This window comes from Lagopus muta, chromosome 20 (assembly GCF_023343835.1).
Source record: "Lagopus muta isolate bLagMut1 chromosome 20, bLagMut1 primary, whole genome shotgun sequence".
NCBI classification, from domain to species: domain Eukaryota; kingdom Metazoa; phylum Chordata; class Aves; order Galliformes; family Phasianidae; genus Lagopus; species Lagopus muta.
Genome location: NC_064452.1, coordinates 4,554,209 through 4,577,284, shown reverse-complemented (window position 1 = coordinate 4,577,284; position 23,076 = coordinate 4,554,209). Strand labels below are relative to the sequence as shown.

At 49.7% G+C, this 23,076-nt stretch overlaps 2 protein-coding genes across 2 annotated transcripts; both read right to left on the bottom strand.

Annotated features, from left to right (window-relative positions):
* Positions 1 to 49: 49 nt before the first annotated feature.
* On the bottom strand, positions 50 to 18,061 carry PRPF8 (pre-mRNA processing factor 8). Its single transcript, XM_048966719.1, has 43 exons — positions 17,963 to 18,061; positions 17,764 to 17,873; positions 17,516 to 17,684; positions 16,741 to 16,905; positions 16,428 to 16,646; positions 15,650 to 15,862; positions 15,252 to 15,377; positions 15,069 to 15,174; positions 14,442 to 14,632; positions 14,134 to 14,253; positions 13,867 to 14,056; positions 13,575 to 13,694; positions 13,123 to 13,257; positions 12,857 to 12,986; positions 12,281 to 12,477; positions 11,967 to 12,173; positions 11,714 to 11,877; positions 11,264 to 11,390; positions 10,943 to 11,135; positions 10,414 to 10,601; positions 9,950 to 10,188; positions 9,720 to 9,866; positions 9,262 to 9,472; positions 8,868 to 8,984; positions 8,529 to 8,776; positions 8,160 to 8,339; positions 7,545 to 7,680; positions 7,148 to 7,317; positions 6,731 to 6,860; positions 6,418 to 6,564; positions 6,039 to 6,199; positions 5,562 to 5,753; positions 4,828 to 5,065; positions 4,463 to 4,591; positions 3,774 to 3,887; positions 3,457 to 3,630; positions 3,007 to 3,200; positions 2,582 to 2,821; positions 2,357 to 2,498; positions 1,851 to 1,991; positions 1,447 to 1,586; positions 1,089 to 1,291; positions 50 to 373 (listed from the first exon to the last, which is right to left on the bottom strand). The coding sequence occupies exons 2-43, from the start codon at positions 17,861 to 17,863 to the stop codon at positions 219 to 221; spliced, it is 7,008 nt and encodes a 2,335-aa protein (XP_048822676.1). The 5' UTR covers positions 17,864 to 17,873; positions 17,963 to 18,061; the 3' UTR covers positions 50 to 218.
* Positions 18,062 to 19,057: 996 nt separating this feature from the next.
* Positions 19,058 to 22,778, bottom strand: TLCD2 (TLC domain containing 2). Its single transcript, XM_048966955.1, has 4 exons — positions 22,443 to 22,778; positions 21,816 to 21,898; positions 21,178 to 21,260; positions 19,058 to 20,276 (listed from the first exon to the last, which is right to left on the bottom strand). The coding sequence occupies exons 1-4, from the start codon at positions 22,727 to 22,729 to the stop codon at positions 19,899 to 19,901; spliced, it is 831 nt and encodes a 276-aa protein (XP_048822912.1). The 5' UTR covers positions 22,730 to 22,778; the 3' UTR covers positions 19,058 to 19,898.
* Between the last annotated feature and the right edge of the window lie 298 nt (positions 22,779 to 23,076).

The following is a 23,076-nucleotide window of genomic DNA, read 5'->3' as shown; positions in this document are numbered from 1 at the left end:
CGCCCCGACGAGGCGGGCGCCGTCCCACCGACCTCCATAGGCAGCAGCGTTCAGCTTTGTAAAAAATTTATTAAGCCACTCTAAGACGATACAACCAACGGGACGTCGCGGCTGGGACAGATGGGGGGCAACGGAGCCGTGAGCACGCGAAGGGGGGCACGAAAAGCAGGAGAGGATGTTGAATATCAACAGTACTAAGAGTTGTCGGGGTGGCAGGATCAGGCGTAGAGGTCCTCCCTGTCGGCGGAGTAAACCTCCCCCTCCTGCAGCAGGGCGAAGTTGAGGAAGTGAGAAGGACGATGGACCTCGTGGTAAAACTCCTTGGGGTTGGCGAGCTGCAGCTCGTACTTCATGTTGGGGTCGTGGCGAACACCTGGAAAAGAGTTCACATGTGAGCCAGCACCCCAGCTCCCTTCCAACTCGGGATGTTCTATGATTCTTCATCCACCTGGAAGCTCCTCCTGTCCTCGCCGCCCATCAGGAGCTTAATGGAGCCCTCTACACTCGTGAGAGAATTTTAAAGCAGAACAGCTTAAGCAGGAAGTTTCAAACCCACAGAATCATCACACACTGCATTCCATGGCTCCTCCCCTCAGAGATTCAGAAGCAGTGACCCCATGATCCGTTCTGGTAGAGGAAGTCGAGCATTTTGTCTGCCCAGCTCTTCATTTCCTGATCCCCTCTGCAGCTGTCTGTGGTTCACCACGCTGGTGTACTCATTCCAGGACCCCCACTACCCTCCCCTGCTGGGCACAGCTTTTCTTTTGCATTTTCCATTATCATCTCTTCTTCCTGACAGACATTAATTATTCAGTGGCAATTTACCAGACACTACAATCCAGCAACAGAAGATGATCTCAGGTCTGAGTTTTACTCTCTTGCTGTCTCAAATCATTAAGAACTGACATCCCTGTATGGCCACCAAGGGAAGGTCAGACTACAATGCTAATATAACCCTGCCAGTTACTTAGAGAAGGTCAAGCTTCAGGCACATAAGGAATGCTCCCCTCAAAGAGCTATTTCCTTCTCCTCCCCCAAGCTATTCAGGCTGCCTCCCTTCCTGCCCCTTCCCTGGGCAGTCAGCTCACCCATGAAGTTGTAGTTCCAGGATCCCTGTGCTGGAACCATGAAGAAGCCGAGGAATCGATCTGACAGCAGCATCTGCACCCTCTCATAATGGGATGGCAGGTAGCCCTTGGGGTTGTTCCCTTTGTCTGTGTTCTGCCTGCCCCACTCGTAGCCACTTGGGGTCAGTTTGTAGGCTGTCAGTGTGCAGGAACCTGGTGTAAAACTGAAGGAGGGCAGAGAGATGGTGGGGGTCACGTTAATTTGAGACGGAGGAAAACAAGAAACGAGTAAACAGACCCTTTCTGCCACGTTTTTAGATTGAGACCTTAGTGTGTTCCCAAGAAGGGAACCCAGCACAGAAGCCCTGCTGCCTCTCACCTGCAGGTGATGATGATAGTTTTCTCTCCATCCCAGGAGGGGTTGTCAGCCATGACTTTGGCATGGGTGGTGACATCCTGCGGCGACAGCTGCGGGGACTCATTGGGTTGGGTATGAATCCACCCCAGAGGTTCCATTTCCTACAGAATGGAAAGTGAAAATCATTTACTCAACAAGAAGAAACTGAAAGCCACGAGAAAGGTTTATGAGTGCTTAAGCACAGTACAAAGTACACAGGGACTAAAGGCTTCACCCTTTCACCTGATCCCAGATCAGGCAGACTTCAGAGGCGAGTTACTGAGGCAAACACACTGGAGCTGAGTGGCAGCAAGATCCCCTGTCACATGGATCTGCTATGGAAGTGATGACCTTCCACCCTCCCCGGGAGCAGCAGCTCAACTCACCTTGAGGTACTCGTGCTGAGGCAGCTGCCCTGGGAGATGCACAGTCTGGTGTGTTCCCCACTGGGGTACCATCACAATGCACCGGATCTCCTTCACTTGGGGATTATCAGGAGGACTCACTCCATAAAGGTAACCTGCAATCTAGGAATACAAACAAACACCCACTTTACAAGCCTAGAAGAGACCTCCTATAACAGTGTGAGAGTTGGTAGGCAAGACCTTAGATCCTAAAGCAAATTTCTCTTGCCCAGCAGCTCCTCACTAGAGTAAGGTCACATCATAGCTATGTTATGTTCTGGACTGAAAGCTCTTTAGGCCACCTGAATCTGGCCTAAAGAAGCCTTTTCAATCTGGGATGCACTCAGCCACAGAATGGATGTCTACCTCCAGCCCAGAAACAGCAGCAAGCTTCCAGCCTTTCACCACAAGGCCCTGGGAGCTGCCTGCCCAGGACTGGTGCATGCACAAGCTGCACAGACACCCTAACAGCCTTGATGCACACTCACCTGGGCTCGCAGATCTGAGATGCAGATGAATTTCTTCAACACATTCTTGGGAAGAATGTACGTATAGCCTGTTTCCTTTATGTCATCTGATGAAACATAAATGTGGTTTGTTCTCAGGTGGAGATTGGCAGCGGAAATCGCTCTGTGAAGAAAAGGAGATGATTGTAACAGGGCCCACAGATCTCACCTTTTCCAACTGTGCAACAGCTCTGTCCTCCCTCCTACCTGACTCGCCACTCAGTCTTGGAGGAGAAAGTCTGGGTTTCGTAGTTGCTGGTTGTGGAGGTGATGATTTCATCCCCATGTTTGTTAACAGTGCGGGTCTGTGTGGCTGTCAGCTGCGACTGCTCCTTGGTTTGCTTCTCAATTTCTGCAATCTGCTGTCTCTGCTGAGAGGGGGCAGAGATCTCCATGCCCAGGATGATGTCTCGGATCTCTGATTGTGTTAGGGATGCAACGTTCACACTGAAAGAGAAAACCCATCGTGTCAGCACACATCAGATCCATCTCACAAATACAAAAGCTCTGAAGGCACTACAGAAAAATGAAACAGAGACTTTTTAGGACAAGCGGAAGGGCAAAAAAAAAAAATCACATGATACAAAGATAAGGAAAGGCTGATGGGATTCTGCAGCAGGACAGTAGCTTACTTGTTCTTCTTGCCATAGTCAGCAAGGATCAGATCTTTCAGCTGCACCTCCACCTTGATCCACTCCTCATCTGTCAGGGTTGGCCAGATGTGGTGAGGCTCTGTTATGGTTGTCTTGTCTGGTTTCAGAATAACTTTGGCTCTGTCATTATTCACATGCAGTGCTCGGAGAATGAGAATCAGACGTGAGAATGCCTTGGAGAGAAAACAAAACAAAACAGAAAGATGCAGCTTGTCAGAAAGAGAGCAGTGTATTTGGTTTTCTTCCATCACACCACTCTTCTGCTTGGGTGCAATAAGAGCACGTGAGAATTGTCAGTAAATCAACGTGAAGAATTCAGGCAAACCAAGAGCAAGGTCTCTGGAGCAAACATGGGAGGACTTCTGAAACCTTGGCTCTTATTTTGTGCCTGTGGGAAAGCAAAGTGCAGATTTCGCATGACATCCTCACCGTGTAGGAAGAGATGGTTTTCAGCCAGTCATCGTAGAGATTGAAGAGAACCATCTGAGGTTCAGTAGCCTTCAGGATGAGATCACCAAACTTCTCCACTTTCAGGCAGGCCTGGAAAGGCAGCTGCAACTCGGAGCCTTTGATCACAATATTGGGGAAATCCAGCAGGTGCACCTGGAGTTTGTTGAGAAGAGGAACTAATTCACAACTAGTGCAGAGCATCAGTCCAGATTAAGCCCTTCCCAGGAACACAGAACTGTTCTGCAACCTCACAAAGATTTTATAATGTCCCTGCATTGCACTGCGTGCTTTGTTACCTCAAGTGGGTCCAGCATGCCCTTTCGAGTCACTATGATCTGCTTAGGCTGCTCCTCCACAGGAAGCGAGCGGATCAAGGCAGCCACCTCTTCAGCAGTCTTCCACTTGGCCAGCTACAAAGAGACAGTTGGGTTAGAAAAATATCTCTCAGCTAACAGCAAAGTCTTCACACCTCTTGGAATCAGAGACACCCAAACCAAATTCTAAAAATACAACATAAATTTATGGCTTGTTTCAGACCGGTGATAAGGCCTAACATTTCCCTCTCAGTGAACACAGAGGGCAGTTCCCATTCCTAGAGTTCAGTTACTCCTGACTGGCTTGCAAAAACAGCTGATTACACCACCTCCCTGGCTTCAGCACCTCAGTCCTTGCACTGCACAGGATGTTCGGCCAAGAGCAATGTGATTTGCTGTACCAGTGAGCACAGCACCATTTCTCAAGTGCTGCTTGACACAGGCTCTTTACAGCTCAAAAACATCACAACATCAGTGTCTGCATTCTTACACTTTACCTCATGCTACTGGTTGCCAGAGCACAGGTTATGCACTAGCAGCAGGGGCTCCAAACTTGTTTCAAGGCAGGAAGAAAGACCTTCAGCAATGCTTTCTGCTCAACTGAGTACTCCAAAACATCAGTGCACGTCCCTGCCTCACTGCCAAAAGCACAAAAAGCAGCCAGGTCCCACCTGCCCGAGACGCTTCTGTCCTGCCCACACAGATGTGTGGATGATCTTCAGGAAGAGCTGTCCGGTCCTAGGGTTGAAGATGAAAATGGCTCCATTGATAGGTTTTGTGGTCAAATTCCCTTCAAAAGTCTGAGAAAATATGAAGTGGAAAGTGCAGTGAGATGAATGCAGCCTATCCAAGCATTTACACAACAGCTGACTTGTTAAACTATGCTGGAAATGCAAGGACTGCTCTGTGCACACTGCAGAAGATTTGGGTGCACGTTAATTCCTGGTTTTCCCTCAGGCACACCTCCTCAACCATCCTGAGCAAAGGACATTTACAGCCCCTATCCTTCCCCCTTAAGATGCAGCTCTGGCCTTACCTTGTGAATGGTCACTCTGTACACATTGGTGTCGTCCACAAACCAGATGATCTGGTTGGAGAAGAGCTCCCCATAGTTCTGAGAGGAAAGGTAGGGTTCTGTGGGCTCAGATGAGTACAGCTGCAAGCCTTTGCGGATTCGTTCTCTCAGCACATACAGGGCAGGATTTGCTTTCATAATTTTAGCCATAGCCTGCTGGATCAGAGGTTTACTGCCAGGGAACCAGTTCCCATATGCGCTGAAGAGGAAAACAGAGACAAACAATCATTGCCATCAGGTCTAAGATGAAAGGACAACAGCACAAGTCTTCAAGTGCAGTGGAGAGGCACCTTTCTGCCTGCTGTCTATTAGTGGATGATTTCTTATGTGACATTCTTGGAGCTGTTCAGCTACAGCTTTTCCCTGCTCTTCCACTCAGTGGGAAACCACAGCATGCACGTGCAGCAGCCCCACAAGAACTGCATCTTCTGCAACTGTCACACTAGAGAGGTCTGCCTGATGGGACACCTCTGCCTTGCTCTTTCATGAAGGACAGCTGTCTCCTCTTACAGATGGCCTTTAAACAAGGCCTGTCCCTGCACCCCATCTGACAGAGATCTCTTAATAAAACAGATTAGTGAGCTGAACCATTATTACAGCAACTCCAGCCTGGAACACAGCCCAGTTTGAAGATGCACTACGAGACATCCATAAACTATCAATTACAGCTAAAATACAGACAGTGCAGTTCTTACCTGTGTAAATTATAGGCCAGATCAATGGCAATGAGCACGCCAGTGGGGGATGGATAGATACTCATGTTGTCTGTAGTGTAGTCCAGGAACTTGGCTCTTGCATAGCGCTCAATATCATGGGAATCATAATCTCCCCAGCGCAGCTGGATATCTATCCAGTACTTCTGAGTGGTGGTGCTGTCCATCACATCTCTTAAGAAGAAAGCAAGCCAGAGTAATTAGATCTTGCATAGAACTCTCCTGCAGTTGCTGCACATCTCTTTGGCAGAGAGCCCGATCACTGAAGCCAGGTACAATACACATACCCTATTGGAAAGAGAACGTCTACCCATACTAGCCCTGCACTTTCCAGGCATGACTATATCCTCCTGGGTACCCAGAGAAGTGTATCAGCCCTGGGCTCCCCAGATATAAGGCCTTTTGCTCAGGGACAAGCTCAGCAGCTCTTCTCTGCAGAGATAAAAGGGAAACACTCACTTAGAATCCGCAAGCAATGATGGACGTGACACATTCCACTTGTAGGAAGCAAAGAGGAGGATATCTGCACATGAGGAATTCATCTTGTATGATTTTCTGGGATGGATTGTCTCCTTCTGCACTGTCTCAATCTCTAGAGCATCCAGCTCCTGATCAAACACCTGGGGAAAAGGCAGTCAAAGGTGAGCTGTGTTCAAACAGTTTAACTAACAGAGCCTATCCACAATGCAGACATAAGCAGGCACCCAGGAAAATCCACTTTCCTCCCCTTCTCTGTCAAATTACTAGAGGAGCTGCTTTGCTATGGTCATGAGCAGGAGGCTGTCAGTACACAAGGAGTGAGCGTGCACTGAACAAACCTAGTGAACACACTGCTCACCTGACACAAATCCATCACAATGCTCTCGTGGATCTTCTGCCACAAGTGAGCTCGGAAAATCTGAATGAGAGAAATCTTCAGCGTGGGGATCTTGCCATGCATGAATATACCTGTCAAATCCAGCTGCACCTGAAAGCCAACATAGACCTGCAAATGGAAAACAGGTGTGAGAACACATAACAGCACAATTGGTGAAGTTTAGAAAACAGAACTGCTGCTGTTCAGAAGGCTTAGATCTACAGTTCACCCAAAGAACCAGTTTAACTGCTCTCAACTCAGCACAAGTTCCTAAAGGCTAATTCCAGATACTCACATTGGCTCTGTTAATGGTAGGAGACCACCACAGAGTAAATCTTCTGTTTGGAATCTGATTCAAACCCGACCTCTGGGCATTTGTCAACTTCTTCCACTTCATGGACTCCTCAAATCCACTGGCCTTCTCCCTAGAAGAGACAATCAACTGTGTCAGATGCTCCTAATCACAGCTGATTTTCATGCACCAATAAAACAGAAGGGAGGCACAAGCATATAAGGAGCAAGGACTGCAAAGAACTTCCATGGAATCACATGCATGAATCTAGTTATAGTTCAGTTTGAGGGTACCTGGCATGGCACTATATGGTGTGCTCCTGGAAAACAGAACAGCTCAGCAGAGTAAGTGTAGCTTGAGCCTAGAACTCCTCCTGGTGCACCACTAAGCTCCACAAGGCCAGATCAAGGTTGCTCTTACCAGAAGAGACCCTCCCATGTGGGGAAGTAAGTGCCCTTGAACAGAGTGTGCTCCAGGATCCCCTCCACTCCGCCCAGTGCCTGGATCATATCAGTGCGGTAGTTGTTCAGGTTCCACAGCTTCCCATCGTGGCGTTGATGTGTCCACCAGAACGGGTTCTGTTTCAGGACCTGTAAACAACAGCCCACCAATGAGCAGCTCTGCATTCACATCATTTAGCCACCCTGCATTCATTTCAGGAACAAAGCGATGTCAGCTAACAAGTAAAAAGCCTCATATACCCACTGTGGAAGATACAGCTCATCTACAGGTTTGGCTAGTACCCAGCAGGCAATTCACACTGGGCAGTATCTAAGATGATGCCTGAAATTCACACTGAGAAATTCCCTGTCAGTACCTGGTATTGCTTGAAGTCAGTCCTGACTCTCCATCCTTTATCATAAGCTAGGGTATGCCGGTCCTTCTGGAAAAGGGTATTAATACGAGGAATTCCTCTGTCCCAAGAGTCCTCCAGATCTTCCAGTGTCAGCCGCCTGAAGAAAAAAAACCACCCCCACACTCTGTTACCTCTCAATTTTATGGCAGTGCATTCATATTTCAGGCAATGAGATCACAGAAAGAATACAGACTTCAAGGCTCTAGCAGGAGAGGTTCTAAAATGACTGACACTCAGAAGCTCAGAAAAGCACCCACAGCCATCACTATGAACAGGCTGATGTCAAACAGCCAAAAGGAAAAGCCTGTCCTTGTAAGAGAGCAGAACTAAGGGAATGGGCCTGACATCAGCTTCTCCTGGCACCACCTGGCCTATCATTTGCCTTCAGTTGTGCCAAGGCTGTACTGCTTGCAGAGTCCATGCCCTCCCCAGAGGTAAGAGCGTGCTTTGCAAGCAGTTTGTACCACATATCAGAGGTCCAGCAAGGTCTGCAGAACTCAAGCAACGCAAGGCTTCTCACCACTGTCTGCTCACCCCCCCAGGCACACACAGATCTAATTGAACACAGAAATATACCTGTTCTGGGCTATGGCCTCCTGTCTCTTGAGAGCATATTCTGCCCACACTCTCTGTGAGTCAATGAACTCGCTCTCCCACGGCTGGATGTAACGATACAAATTTGGGATGAGCTGGTCCTCCTCGTGACTCATCCCTGAGCGAAAATGAGTAATGCCAACATCGGTCTGCTTGGACCACCTGGAGCACAGAGGCAGAAGAGTGAGTTAGGAGCAATGGGACATCACCAGTCACATTGGTATGACCTACAGCAAAGACCTGTCTCTGTAACAGGTTGTGGTTTAACATTCCCAAATATTTTGATGGGAAAAAATACCTAACAGAACTCTTAAATCACGTGGGCATTTCAGATAGGGCAGTATTACTCACCTCAGGTCAGACTGTGGGATGAGAACATGTCCCATAGAGAGCATGCCCAGACCTCCCAGCTCTTTAGGGGTGTAGAACACCACAGGTGGAAAACGGCTAGGCATTTTGGAATTCAGACCAATTTTGATTCGAGTCTGGATTTTATTCTCACACTTCACCAGCAAGTCAAGCAGCTCCTGAGTATTTACAACAGCTTCCCGGAAATATGTCATCAGGCCAATCAGAGCTGTATTCCACTTATTGACAATCTAAAAATGGAAGGCAAGGGATCAGCTTGAGAACTGATCGTTCTCCAGGCATCTGCAAGAAGTTCTGTCACACAGCTCGCTTCCCCCTTACCTTGGTGAAAGTTGTAGAGCCAGATGCCATGAGGATCTGCCTCACTCTGTTGTGAAATCTCTGCATAGACTCATCATCAACGCGCAGGAAGCACTGAGCTGTGCGCTCCTTGGTGACCTGCAAGGGCACAGGGCTATGGGTCACTTACAAAGCACAGGAGGGGAAGAGTCTAAGCAGTTTTGGGTCCTCCCTTATCACTCCCCAAGGATTTCCCATCCCTTGCAGGAAAGAAAGCTCCCGAATTCATTTTAGTTCTACCTGTCAACGTGCTCAGCTACACAGCTGCCAAACACACGCTGCCAAGTGCTCCTCCAGACAGGTACGAGCCTTGCTTTGATGCTGGGTACAGACAAAGCAGGGACTGCTTTCCCAGCCTGCCAAACTCTCCCCCTACCTCATTCTGCAGGTTCCAGACACCATCCTTGTGGGTGAACTCCTCATAGCTGGTGCGACACTTGGGCAAAATGCGACACTCAAAACCACACATGTTGAACAGCAAGTTGGGGTTATCCTTGCTGTAAACAGACACGAAGCTGTTCTCCCACTGCACCGTGGTGACGGATCGAGGCAGGCGGTTCTTGATATCCCAGAACACAGCACGGCCACTGAAACAGAAGGCATGCACAGTGAGGCCAGGCCCTGGAAGTAAGGTGAAATACAAACTAGACAAGTTCTCACTGCTTTCTCAGCACTACGGTCTCTCACACCGATCGCTCTCTGTCAAAACTATGACACAAACCTCCTCATCTCTTCTTCCTTTCCTGATTACCCGCCTGTCAACCTCGAATACTTATTTATCACAACTGATTTTCCCACCACTCTGCTCCTTGTGTTTCCAGGCTCATCACTCACAGGTTGACATCGTGCTTCATGAGGCGCATCCGAGCATCCCGAGGCCAGCACTTCTTATTGTTGTAGCCTACAATGTTCTCGTTGTTGGGATCCGGATGCTCTGTCAGGTACCGTTGAATCAAGTCCCTTGCCTCATCTGCTGTAAACCTGAACAGAAAAGGATCTGTGGTGACACAAACATCTTCCTCAGACAGACTGCCCACACAGATGAGGACCCACAGAGCTCTCACCTGAAGAAGATGTGAATGCGGTCGATGTATCTGCAGAAAAGGCGAATGGGATGGGCCACCTCAGTTGCAATGTCTTGGAAGCTGAGGAAGTCATTGGGCATCTGGGGAGGTCCAGCCATTTCACTGGCACGGTGCAGACCCAGCACCAGCAGGTCCATCACAAGCCCATAATACTGGACAATGAAGGAAGCAAACTGCAATCCACGAATAATCCCGTAGGAGTTTGTGTGATTCATGTCCTGAGGAAGAAGAAGTGTGAGAAACCTGACTGTCACAAACCCCAAAAGCATTTATCTGAGCAGCTGCTTTTCAGCAGGGCCCAACAGGGTTTTCTTACTCCCTAATCACCTCTTTCCCCAGCAAGTCTTGTATCCCAGTTCCCCCTTCAGCACCACCACCACCACCCGTGGGTCACAAACCACTCAATTATACAGCCCACACATTTTTCTGACAGTAATCATCACCTTGTAGTTGATCACCACGTTGTTTTTTGCTGTCATGTAGTCAGCAATGTTGTGATCAACAATAAGACGCAGCAGCCTGTTGAGTAAGGTCAGGTCAATCTTCTCATACATCTTCTCAAATCGAGATTCCAGCATCACATTGCATTCACCTTCACTTGTTTCCCAAACATCTTGCAGATTATTAATGCCTGAGGAGACAAATGAATGCGTCTTGTTATGTGACGTGAAGTTTTGAGTGCAGAAGCAGATTTCCACGCATAAAGTCAGCATATTTTCTCTAGTGCTTTTCAGCCTCTTTTTTCCTTCCAGTCTACCCAGAAATTGGAACAGAAATATATATAATCAACCACAAATGTTACAGAACTTCTCTTTCTCCAGTGTTAACCTACAAAATACAGCCTCGGAGTGCAGCAACAAATTGTATTACTGCTGCAAGTATGAAAATTCAGCTTTAGAGTGGACTCTTCAACAGCAAGCTCCTGATAAAAAAAAACAAACTCATTTTACTATGGAACACAACCTCACTAACCTTGGCACCACTTGTACACTAACAGCGGAGGAGGTTCAGTGTCAGCAGGCTTGATCCAAGGAGGGAAGAGTCTTCTTTTATCAGCTTCATACCACAAGTACTGATCCAGATAAGCATCTGTGATTTTCTCCAAGGGCTCAACATCGTAAACAGGAACAAGGTGGCTGTACAGATCCATGAACTCAATGCCAACCTAGAAAAGAGATGGTAAATCTGAAGCCTATACCTGACAGAGAACACTCTTGATAGCCTTGCTGCCATTTTGTACCTGAACACAGTGCAAGTTTTTTTGTATTCTCTGGTTTTCACCACAATCCTTACCTCCTTGAAGGCTCTCTGAGTTAAAAGGTGACGTTTGATTCTGGACAGAGCTTCGTGAGGATTGTCATAAGCCTGTTCAATCAAGCCCAGCTCCTCCCTCTGTGACTGATTCAGACGAGATTTCACACTGAAAGTGAGAAAGAACAACAGTTTGTGCACTCAAGCACAAACAAATCCCTGCTGCGTTGAACTGATGAAAGATAAGTGCTCAACCAAGCTGCTCAAGACAAGATCTCTAATTCCTCACAATTCACAGTCAGCCCCAGTTGGCAGAGTCCATGAAGGCAGCCTTGGCAGTACCACAACCCAGGGGCTCAACCTGCCCATTCTGGGTAAATGTTACGGTGCACTCGATTCCAGGAATAATGGAATAATGAAAAATAGATTCAGAAGCCTTACCCAGAGCAGATGTCTGACCTTTAGAGAAACTGGTCACTTCCCAGTGCTTACCTGTAAGCTTCCTTCAGCCTTTCCAGGGCCAATATGAGCAACTTGGTATCGTGCTTGTAGGACAACGGGGGGAATGGAATGGGTGAGAACCTCCTGCTTTCCAGCCAGTGCACTGTGGTTGTGTACACAGCAACGGCCTCCTCTGCGGTGATGTAAGGCCCATCCTGCACAACCACAACACCATGATTAGTCAGTGAAAGTTTGCCTGTGGAAACAGCACCAACTTGGGCAACCTCAGGCAACACAGAAGTACCTTCAGGTAATTATGCTGCCGCTCCTGCTCAGCTTTTAAGTAGAGTCTGGTCAGCCGGCCCAGATTCTTCTTACAGACAGTCTTGTCCACAGTGGCACCCCGACGGATACGCTCTCTGTTGTAGTGAGCTGTGTTTGTCCACCAGTCAGCTTTTGCCTTCACATACCTCAGGATCATGTTCTCAATTGGAGTTGGCAGCCCGGGAACCTGGGAAGGGAGAAGTAACATCAGGGCAGAAGGAGCAGGAGCCTTTGTCAGAGCAGTTCACCCAGACAGATGTTACAATTGAAAGAAAGGCTAAAAGAGGGACTTACTTTCCAGGGGATATTGGCCTTCCAGCACCGCCAAGCCTCACTCAGATGCTGCAGGATGGTTCTGGCTTTGTTCTGTTTGATCCCTTCTGGCATCATGTCCAGAATGTCATGCATAACAGCTGCCCTCAGCTCCAGGTCAAAGTGAGACTCCACACGCTGCTTTGTGACAGTCTTTGCGACACCCTTTGAGTGACGGCCTGCAAAAAGCAAAATACTTCAGCAGTTCAGACATTACTGAGCAGTGCTGCTCTTCTTTGTATTAAAGGAGCGTCCTCCAGAGGTGCAGGATGCCAGAAGAAATTCAACTGCTACACCATTGGAGAGGTTGGAATACATGATCAGGAGGCTATTGACCCCAGAGTGCTATGGAGCAGGGAATCCCATTTCCATTTAGAAACTACTGTGGACACACTGGTGTTGTAAGAGCTCTAAACAGTACAATAGCCATTGGGACTGATGTGGAATACAGGCACAGACCACCACTTGGAAGAGAAATCTGGAGTTTAAGCTGGCAAGCAAACAGCATTAATCTTTACCAGACACCCCTCGTGTCCAAGATTTACACAATGTGCTGACCTTCAAACTGCCTGGCCAGCAGATTCCCCAGCCAGCGTTCCAGCAGTGGCGTGATGCCCCTCATGAAAAACAGCCACACTCTCCAGCCTGGAGCCCAGAAGCCACAGCCTGGACCTTTGCCCACAGGCCCCTGGAAGAAGAGAGACATTGAACAACAACTCATAGAGAGACATGGTAACAACAACTCATTTGCTGACACTCCAGAACACCCCTCTTGTTGGTCAGTTTACTTGGAGTCACCACCTGACTGGAAAAGCAGAACTTACTGTGTTAAACCTGTAGTAGATGAGATGTTTCAGGTCCTTGCACATACGAATCTGCCTCATTAGTTTGTACTTGTATCTGTACATCCCTGTCAGCTGACCGACATGGGCAAAGATGTACTGCAAGCCATCTGCCAACTGGAACACAATGAACACAGTCAGAGATAACAATAAATGCTACACACATTGCCTCAAGAAGCCAGGCTTATTGTGTAGCCAGGAGTAGAGTGCATCAGGCTGCCCAAAGCTCCTACCAGTCACTCATGAGATAACCAATTCATGTAAGCTAAGCTAACAGCACAGCATTTCACACAACACTGCATGCTTTCTCCACTGCCTTCTTCTCCAAAACACTGCAACCATCAGTCATTCTGTGCATCCTGTATAACCCCATCCTGACATTCCTTCTCACAACTTCCCACCTTTAAAAGAAAAGAAGAAAGAATCAGGCCTACCTGAAATGCATCTACATTTCCAAGCCTGTACTGGACGTGGCTGTCCACCACCAATTTGGTCAGCCGCAGAACCTCTCGGCACAGATGGAAAGCATTACCAAAACGGGACTTTTTCCTTTCCTGGGAAAGAAAGAGATTCAGCATTTCTGTAACAATGTTGCCTAAGAGTCAAACAGCTCCAATTTAGCCTGAACAACAACAGGACAACTGAGTCATTGCACTCAGTATTACATTAGCTAAACTACCACTTAAATCTTCAAGTAAACTTTACTGTTAAGCACCCAGGTTGTACCTTAGTGGTGAGGGTCTTCACTGGCTTCAGGTTAAAGTTGTAATCCAAGTGAAGGTAGTTCAGGTTCTTTCTGTGGATCAGCAAGTTCAGCATATTGTAGCCCTGGCGACACACCTGCAGGCCTACTTCCACCCAGTCCAGCTTTGTTGACTGGAAAAACTTTGTAGCCTTGAAGGAGCGGAATAGGTACCTGAAGAGAGAACAGTCTTTAATTAGCTGAATCCCTTACACAGCTCAGCAGTTCCCCACTGAATAGGTCCCATTTACCTCTTCTTCTGGGCCTTAGGGGGTCTGTGCTTGAGGGCATTTAAAACGTAGTATTTCAGCAGCTTCTGATAGGAGACTCGTACTTTCACTGGCTGGCCAGCTGGGCAGTGCTCACGATACCTAGGGGTGAAACAGACTTTAAATTGTCAGATAACTTATATTCCTTCAAAAACGAGTCTACAGACTCTCCTAACATCTCTAGAAACCAGGCAAACTTCACAAGATCACTTTTTTCCCCCCACTGCAGCATAGCACTAATACTAAGGTCACAATCACTAAATGCACTGGTCCCCACAGGCAGAACTCACCAGTTCTTGACCAGCGGGATGTCAAGAGCTCTCCGAGTCCTCCCAGACCTCAGATTGAATGGCCGTGGGGCCCACAGCAGGGCAATGCCATTGGCTGTGTTGTCTGTGTAGAGCGGGGTATCCTTCAAGAAAGGTTCCACAAACTCTGGTAACTCAAACTCTTCATCATCATCAGGCAGCGGCTCCTGACTCTGAAACCACAAACCACACAACGTTTGTTTCCTGGATGATTCAAAGCTTCAGCTTAATTTTCTAAGTTAACCGAGTAAAAAGCATTTCTTTCTTGTCAGGGAATAAGTGCAACAGTGCTGATTATCTGAGAAGCAAAAAACACTCTAGAAGGTGTCAACAGAATTACCTCTGGCTACCTGTCAGAAGACCATAAAACAACACCGCAGTTTAGGCACTGAACTTTATCCTAGAGACCACAGGACACAGCTTTGAGCAATTACAGAAGACAGAAAACAGCTGATAACTGCGTGAGGTTTTTCTCTGTGAAAGCACTTGTGCTTTCTCCTAAAGAGGCATGCATCCACGCTGTTATCAGAAACGAGGCTACAGAAAGATGCCAAAGTCCCACTGCCTCCACACAGGTTTTATCATAGGTTCTCCTGGACAGTGTCTCACCTTAACAGAATGCCTGTGTGAAATGGGGTTGATCAGCGGGTCGAAGTAAAATGCTGGGAGATCAGGATCTTCTGTTTTAATGAAAACAACGTTTGGAGTATGATACCTGCAACACATAACAAGTATGAGGGTGTGCTGGTGGCTTCTCCCTCCTCTGCTCACCCTTGAGACTGCTGCACTTACCAGGTCAGGTGGACGTGGTGGGGAAGGTTATTGTACAGGTATGGGAAAGCAATTTTGTACTCTGTCCTGATTGGCTGCCTGATGATAATTTTGTTGATGTCGTTAAACTCATTCCAGTCCTCATCCCTCAAATAAGGCAAAAAGAAATTGTCACACAAGCAATTGGGGGAGACAGAAAGACAAACATTCCTGACCAAAGATGCAGCATCAGTGCCTTTCCTTTTGCTTATTCTTCACAGTAAGAACCACTGTCCAAAGCAACAAGCACATCACAATGCTAAAAAGAGCAAATGCTCAGAATTAACAAACCCAATGAAAGGTACATGACCACGGATCAGTGACCCTCGTGATCTTTTCCCAGATAACTGCCTATCTTTACTCCGAGATTTAACACTCACTGCAGATTGATGTCTCTAACAAGAGGCTCAAACTTGGGACCTCCAGGAATAGCCATGTTCAGCGCCTTGGAAGTGAAAAATGCTTTCAGGTCAAACAAATAGAAATAGTTGTCATCCACAAGGTCAGTGAGCAGCTGATTGGCCAGCCGATACAGCGTGGACATCATGGGCAGAGTGAACTGCCAGCGCTGGTAGGTAGAACCATTCACATACCTGCAGAGAAACAAAGCACTCGTTAAATACAGTCACAAGACAACTCGTCCTTCACCTTTCTGCTATTTGCAGAAAATATTAAGGACAGCTAACTCTTGTCCCCCTCGAGACAGGAAAGTAAAATTTACAGGCTTGTTGAAGATTTCTATGGGCTACATCTGCCCAGCTCCCCTCCATCTCCATATCCAAACTAATGTCTGACAAGATTCAAGAGCCTCCAGTGTGCAAGCATACTCTATATTTAAAATGTAAACTCAAAAATAAACTAGATGATCCAGGTTTTCATCTTTATGGCGTGGCAAGAAACTTTTACCTGCCTGGACAGAGAGGCCTTGATTGTCTTCCCTCAACACTGAAGACAGAGGGATGACTTTACAGCACTCAGTTTGCCCCTCCTACCCTTGAGGGAAGGTCTTTTCATCCCATCAACACCACTCATAGACCAACATTATACAAGCAAAAGTAATGCATTTCTGCAAACATATAATATGCACCATGCATAAAGATTTTGTTGTTTGTTTTCTTAAATCCTCACAGTGAATTGTGCTACCAGGCAGACACATACTTTCTATTGTCTTTCAGTGGCTGGTGGTCATAGAACCAGTCCAGTACTGGAGCATCTTCCTCTGGATCCAGTTCAAGCTGAATTGCTTCCAGGGGCTCCACATCTAGGATGTTATCAGCATAATCCAGTGGAGGTTCTTCATCATCAAATGGGGGAAATCTCATTCTCTTGAAGTGACGTCTGTCCCTTTTTTCTCTCCTCATCATAATCCACATGGACCTGGCAGAAACCAGAGACCATCACATGCTGCTTTTATTGTGGAAGCACAGTTATTCACTCACAGCACCCCCCCAGTTAAGGAAAAAGCACTTACCCCCACTGTGCAATGTACACTGGCTCTATAACCCACGGAATCTCATTCACAAAAGAGATGGCTCCTGTGATGTGATACAGGACTGGAACATCTCTGATTTGCTCCCAGGGCATAGGCATGTTCTCCAAGAGCTTCAGAACAGCATGAGGCATGTACTTCAGAGCACTACAACCAGAAATCAAGGAAGATCACAGCTCGAAGGCATGTCCAGAGAGCAGTCACCTCTCTGCAGCAAGTTCAGTTACCTGTATACCTTCCACTCCTAAAGACTGCTCAGCTAACTTGCTCATAAAGGCCTTCAGTGATGAACCCACAAATTTTCTGTACTATCCTTCTGCTTCACAGATTTCACTACCAAAAGGTTTTTTCTACTGGTTGGCTTCAGAGAGATTGTTATAGATTAAAAACGTTCACGAATAATAACACTAAAAAATACTGAATGAGTTTTTATGGGTAACTCTACACAAACGCAACAGACTGTGTTTTGCACAAGACAGTTCTCTGGGCCCAAACAACAGAGAAACGCTCACAGAACATTTTAATCATGAAATAAAAAAAAAAAAGCTGATTAGTTCATAATCTCCCCCCAAAACCTCTTTTAAGCTACATGCTATTCAGAACGATGCTTTCCCTTAAGAACTCCAAGCATCGACTTCAGCAGCTCATCCTCTCCTGCACCCCGCTGACACCCTCGCGCTGTGATGCTGCTGTCTGAGCACAGCTGCCCCCGGGAGCCCTGCGCTGTAGGCGCTGCCCCTCAGGGGGAGCTCCGTACCCCAGATAGACGCGCTTGTCGTGGCGGAACTTCCTGTTGGTCATGTCGCCGTGGTCGCGGATGATTTTCCGGACGTGTTCGGGAGGCATGTCCTCCTTCTGCGCGTCCACGAAGCCGAATTTCCTCTTTTCCGCATAGCGCTTGGCCTGCAGCTGCTGCCACTTGCGGGCTGCGGGGACAGAAAAGCAACGGGATGGGGTCAGGCGCGCCCCGTTCAGAGAGGCGGGATGGGGAAAGGCCTCACGCACCTTTCTCCTGCAGCTTCTCCTCAGACATGTAGTCGGGCAGCGGTGCCATCGGGGTCGGCACCGGCGCGCAGCCGCCGCGGTACGGGAAGACGGCGGCCATGGCGACGCACCTGCGGAGAAGGGAGAACGGGATCAAAGCGGGATCGCGGCTCCCACCGGACCCTCCCACGTCCCTGAGGCCCGCCCCACCCGCACACACCGGCCGCTCCGACGTCCCGCACTCCCCAACAACAATGGCGGCGCAACCCACCGCCACCGCGCCTGCAAGACCCGGATGTGGGCGATGTGCGTAGCCAGAGGGCTCGCCCAATCAGCCTTCGGGTAGCCTGACAGATAGCGAGAACAGCCTATCAGAGTGCGGAAAGGGCAGGAGGCGGGATCAACTGTGGAAGAGGAAAGGAAGCTGTGTCTAGAGTACACTTCCGGTTGAATGCTACTTCCTTTTCAGTCCCGCCCTCTGCCTATTTTGATTGGTGGAGAGGGATAACGGTGACAGCACGACGCCGGCTCTGATTGGACAGCCGGGGACTGCAGACCCCAGCTATTGGGCCCAACAGCGCCGAGGCCGTGAGGCCGTCTGGGGTTTTCCTCGGGCAGCCCCCTCCTCGTACCTGGGTTTCACTTGTGAGAGAGAGGCCATCCCTTGTCCTTGTGCCTCTGTCCCCACAGGAGGGGAAGGTTCCTCTCCCAAAGCTGGCCCGTTTCCTTCAGGAGAGACACGCAGGGCATTCCTACAGTGTGTTCCCATGCATTGGGCTGTGCAGAGCTGCCAGGCCACCACTGTGAGACATCCTTGCAGGCTCCCAACCAGGCCCGCAGTGTGAGGCATTGGCGTGGCAGCAGGAATGTGGTGACAATCGAGGCCTTGAGCAGCAGTCATGGTGTGGGCAGCCAACACTGCTGACAGGGGCACTCTGAGCAGTTTCAGCCTCTCCCACAGCTTTCCAAAGCAAATGAGTGGTTTGGGGGTAAAAAGTTGCCTGCTGTGCAGAGAGCACGACAGATCTAGTGGATTTTTCAAAGCAACTACATGCAGCCCTGTGCGAGGTGGGCTCATACGTGCTGCTAGGCTGATGGGAAGGGTTCTGTGTATGGGAATCAGTGGGAAATGTAAAGGGAAACAGCATTCAAACCTTCCAATTCCTTGCACCAGGAAGCTGCCCCGCTTTACTGCACACAGCATCAGGCATGAGCCAGCACACTGTGTTTTTATCCCAGAGCAAGGAGATGGAGGACAGGAAGCCAGTGACACCTTTGGAGCAAGCTGAGATGCAGAGTTTTTCTTTCCCTCTAAGCCTCTTCCACTTGAGCTCTTTCATTTGCCATTTATTGAAAGCCTGTGTTAGTAAGAGCTCTTGCTGCTGCTTGAGAGCATTACACCGGGCTCTGCAGCAGGACTTCTGGTTCCTCATAGATGCCCATATCTGGCCCATCTGAAAACATCTCATCCACGGGAAACAACTATCACACACCATCCTGGTCTGCAGCTCACGCATTCCCACACTCATTTATGGGGACTTAATAGATCTGGGAAGAAAACAACACTAGAATATCTCCAGTTGTCTGAAGTTAGCAGCAGTCCCCAAGTATGGCACTATGGCTCCCACTGTCCCTAGTCCAGTGCCAGCAGCATCTGACAAGGACAAGTCCAAGCCTTCATCTCTCACCTGGCACAATCTCATCAGGGATGGGTGCAGGATTTGGCTTTTATCAGCCCTGGCCTCAAGGGCAAAGCCTTGGAGCTTCTCTTGCCTGGTGCTTTCCCATGGGAAGTGCTGGAGGTAGCACAGAGTCCCTTAGGCAATAGGACCCTGCAGGGTGCAGCACCTAAGAGGTTAGAAACTCACAGTGGTGTTTGCATATCCAGAAAAGCATGGGGAAACAATGCTCTTCTCCCTGCTCCCTTCTCAGTGGTGTCTCAGGGCTGTTAGAGCCTTCAGAGCTTCTCTGAGCAGCTCCTGGTTGTTCGACCACATCATCCAAAGGTGCTGGAGAGCAGAGCCCCAGTGCCTGGTCCACCAGCACCTTCTCTGCCCAGGATCCACAACCTTAAGTCCAAGCAACACTGAAATAGCCATTCTTATTCCCCACCAGCTCTTTGCTGTCCTCCTCCATGAGCTCATAGCTGCTCCATGCTATTTCTCCTTCTCCCTGCGCGTGTCCCGGCTGGACTTGAAGAAGTCACTACGTAGCAGGCGATAGAAGAGGATGATGTTCATGGGGGTCATGATTGCCATGCCAACTGTGCCCACAGTGTATGTGGCCAGGGGCACGTGCTGCCGGTTGAGGAACAGCCAGTGTGTCATCCAGGCCAGCGTGGCAATGCGGAACACCACGTAGGTGCCCAGGTTGATGATGCTGTTGAGGCGGTAGCAGGCGGTGTGCACCAGGTCGGCCATGAGCAGGATTTGGCGTAGGTGGAGGAAGATGGAGTTAATCTCCACCAGTAAGGCCACGAGGGCAAAACCCACGTACTGATGGAGCAGCACTGCAATGCCAAAGCAGACAATCACCTGGGAAAGAGAAAGAAGAGAGGCTGAGCACAGGCACTGCTTGCTGTGCAGCCCTTCATGCTCAGGCACAGGGGTGAAGCAGAGCTGGAAACAGTTGTCATGTTGGAGCCAAGCCACTGGTCACCACTTCACACAGCTCTGCAGCCCCATAAACAAGATAAAGTCTCCCCACCATTGCACAAAACCTTAGTATGTTGCTATTTTCCAGCAGGCCAAGTGGAAAACACTTCTATAAACTCCAGGTTGAAAGAGGAAATCCAACAGCCAGCCCTAACCCTGCCATTATGGCCTGGGGCATGCAGTGGATGGTGGCCCAGCAGGTTTTTCTGCACACTGCTGTTAGGGAGGGAGACGTGTAGCCCAGGGCTAGAGCTGCTGCTGGCTCAGAAATCCTCCCTGAGACAGGTACACTGCAAGGATTAAATGGCTTTGCTGCATGACAGCCCTTGTGAACTCCCATCAGGAAGCTCTGGGATGCCTCAGGATGGAGCTGTGGGGGCAGAGCGGGTACAACTGCCCTGCATCCTCCCTGTGGTGACAGGGGACAGGCTCTGCCTGCCTGTGCCTTACACCACTCAGACTTTTCTTCAGTTTATACCATTAATGCTGTTCTGTGTATTGGTTCTATAATGAGATTATCTGCTTGCTAAATCACTGTCTCAGCCTGAATTAGCTCTATTGTGTGGATGACCTTTTGACTCATGAGTTGCAGAGTTGCAGGGCTGAAAATCGCCTCCCCCAGCTGCGTCCCACCACCACCTCTCCTGTTTTCCCTCCCTGGGCCCTGCAGAATCCTGTGCCCCCTGCAGCCTGCTGGAAAATTAAGGTAATGGATCTGTCTGTTCCTACTTTACCATCTCCCTGGGCATTCCCCAGACCCACTCCCACCCAGCAGACTCACCACAGAGTGATGGAAGAGCAGCTCCCAGGACTGGTGGAGTTTCTGATTGCATAGCATGTCCACAAAGTCTTCTAGGAAATAACCTGGGAACGGAGAGGCTATAAGCAAGGAAGGGGGTGGCCAGGAAGGTCTGTAGGGCAGCACTTGTACCCTCACCCGTGTTAGTACCCTAGGGTTGGATCCCAATTCCTTGCGGCATGGTGGATTTACTGCCACCAGAACAACCCCACATCAGCATTTCATGTACTTAAACCTCCTTGCTGAGCCATAGCGGTGGTGGGGATCTTGCTAGCACTGACCACATGGCTGGTGACAGAAACACAAGGTTACAAAGAGAGGGATGGCTATGGGACTCAAAACTCCTAGCAAGTTCAGCACATGGATTTGCAGGGAAGCCACACCGATCACACATCACAGACAATTTTGGGATGCTCCAAGCCTTGGCTGCCCGATGAGGACGGTGACGGGCAGCTCAGTACCTCCCAGCTCTGGATGTGTGGGCACAAAAAGGAGCCTCTGTCCTTGCCAAGAATAAGGCAATTGTCTGTGGTGCCTGAGACGTCGCTGCCCGGGACGTGGGTGGGGGGCTGGCATTAGGCACCAACAGGGACCCCCAGAACCACGTTCCCCCATCTCACCTACAGACACGGCCACCAGGCTGTGTGCCCCGGGTGGATGTGTGCCCACCAGATCCTCGTGCAGCCCAGGGTAGAGACAGAACCTGTGGGGAGATGGGCTGTGAGTGCCAAGCAGTGCCTTTGGCTCCCTTCCCTTGAGGAAGCCCTCCAGACTTCTTCCACTCTCCTCAGTGGGCACTGCTGACACCCTAGAACCCTTCTTTCCCCTTTGCCTCCCCCCATAGCCATGTTATCCTCCTGTCCTCCACAAGTCTTCCTATAGCCTGCTACCCCAGTATCCCCTTGCACCCCTCATTTCCTCCTCCATCACTCTGTACCCCAGATTACCTCCCCATCTCCACATCCATCCCTTCTCCACCCTGCCCTCCTACGGTTCCATCCACCCCATCCCATTTCCCTCTAGGATCTTCTCCCCAGCACCACCCCATCCACCCCATCCCCATTACTCCCTAGGATCCCATCCATCCTTCCCCAACACCCCCTAGGGCTCCATCCACCCCGTCCCTCCCCCTCCCCCAAAGCCCTCCCGACGCCCTTTCCCCCTCCCCATACGCACAACCTCCCTCGTTGTCCCCTCGGCCCTACGTTCCCATCGCGGTCCCTCGCTGTCAGATCCCGGCTGCTCACCCCGCCAGCGCCCCGCCGCCGCTCAGCACGCTGTGTGCCAGCGACGTCCAGATGTTCCGCCACTTCCAGCGGTTCCGCCGAGCCGAGGGCGGCGGGGGCATCAACCGCTCCACCCCGCGGTTCAACAAGCGGAAAGCGGCGAAAGAACCGGCGACCAGCAGCAAGTCCGGCCCCAGAGCCATGGGCATCCGTTGTCTCCCATGGGGGGCACCGAATGCGCTGACCGACGGCTCCGCCTCGCCCCGTAGCCTCCGCCCCGGGCACCGGCACCGCCCCAGGCATCGCATCGCCTCGCCCCGTTACCGGGTATCGCCGTGTAATCGGGTGTCGTTACCGGGTATCGCCGTGTCCCGGTCCGGAAGTGAGTAGAGGGAAATGCGAGAATGAAAGTGAAGAGAGGGGCTGGGGATCGCGGCACCAGAACTGGGGACACCGGGAGGTGGGGACATCTGGAGATGGGGACGCCGGGATGGGGACAGCGGGTGATGAGTACGCCTGGAGATGGGGATATCTGGAGAGGGGGACGTCTGGAAAAGGGGAACAGCGGGAGCTGGAGACACCTGGAGACAGGGACACTGGGAGGTGGGGACGCTAGGAGCTGAAGATGCCTGGAGATGGGGATATCTGGAGACAG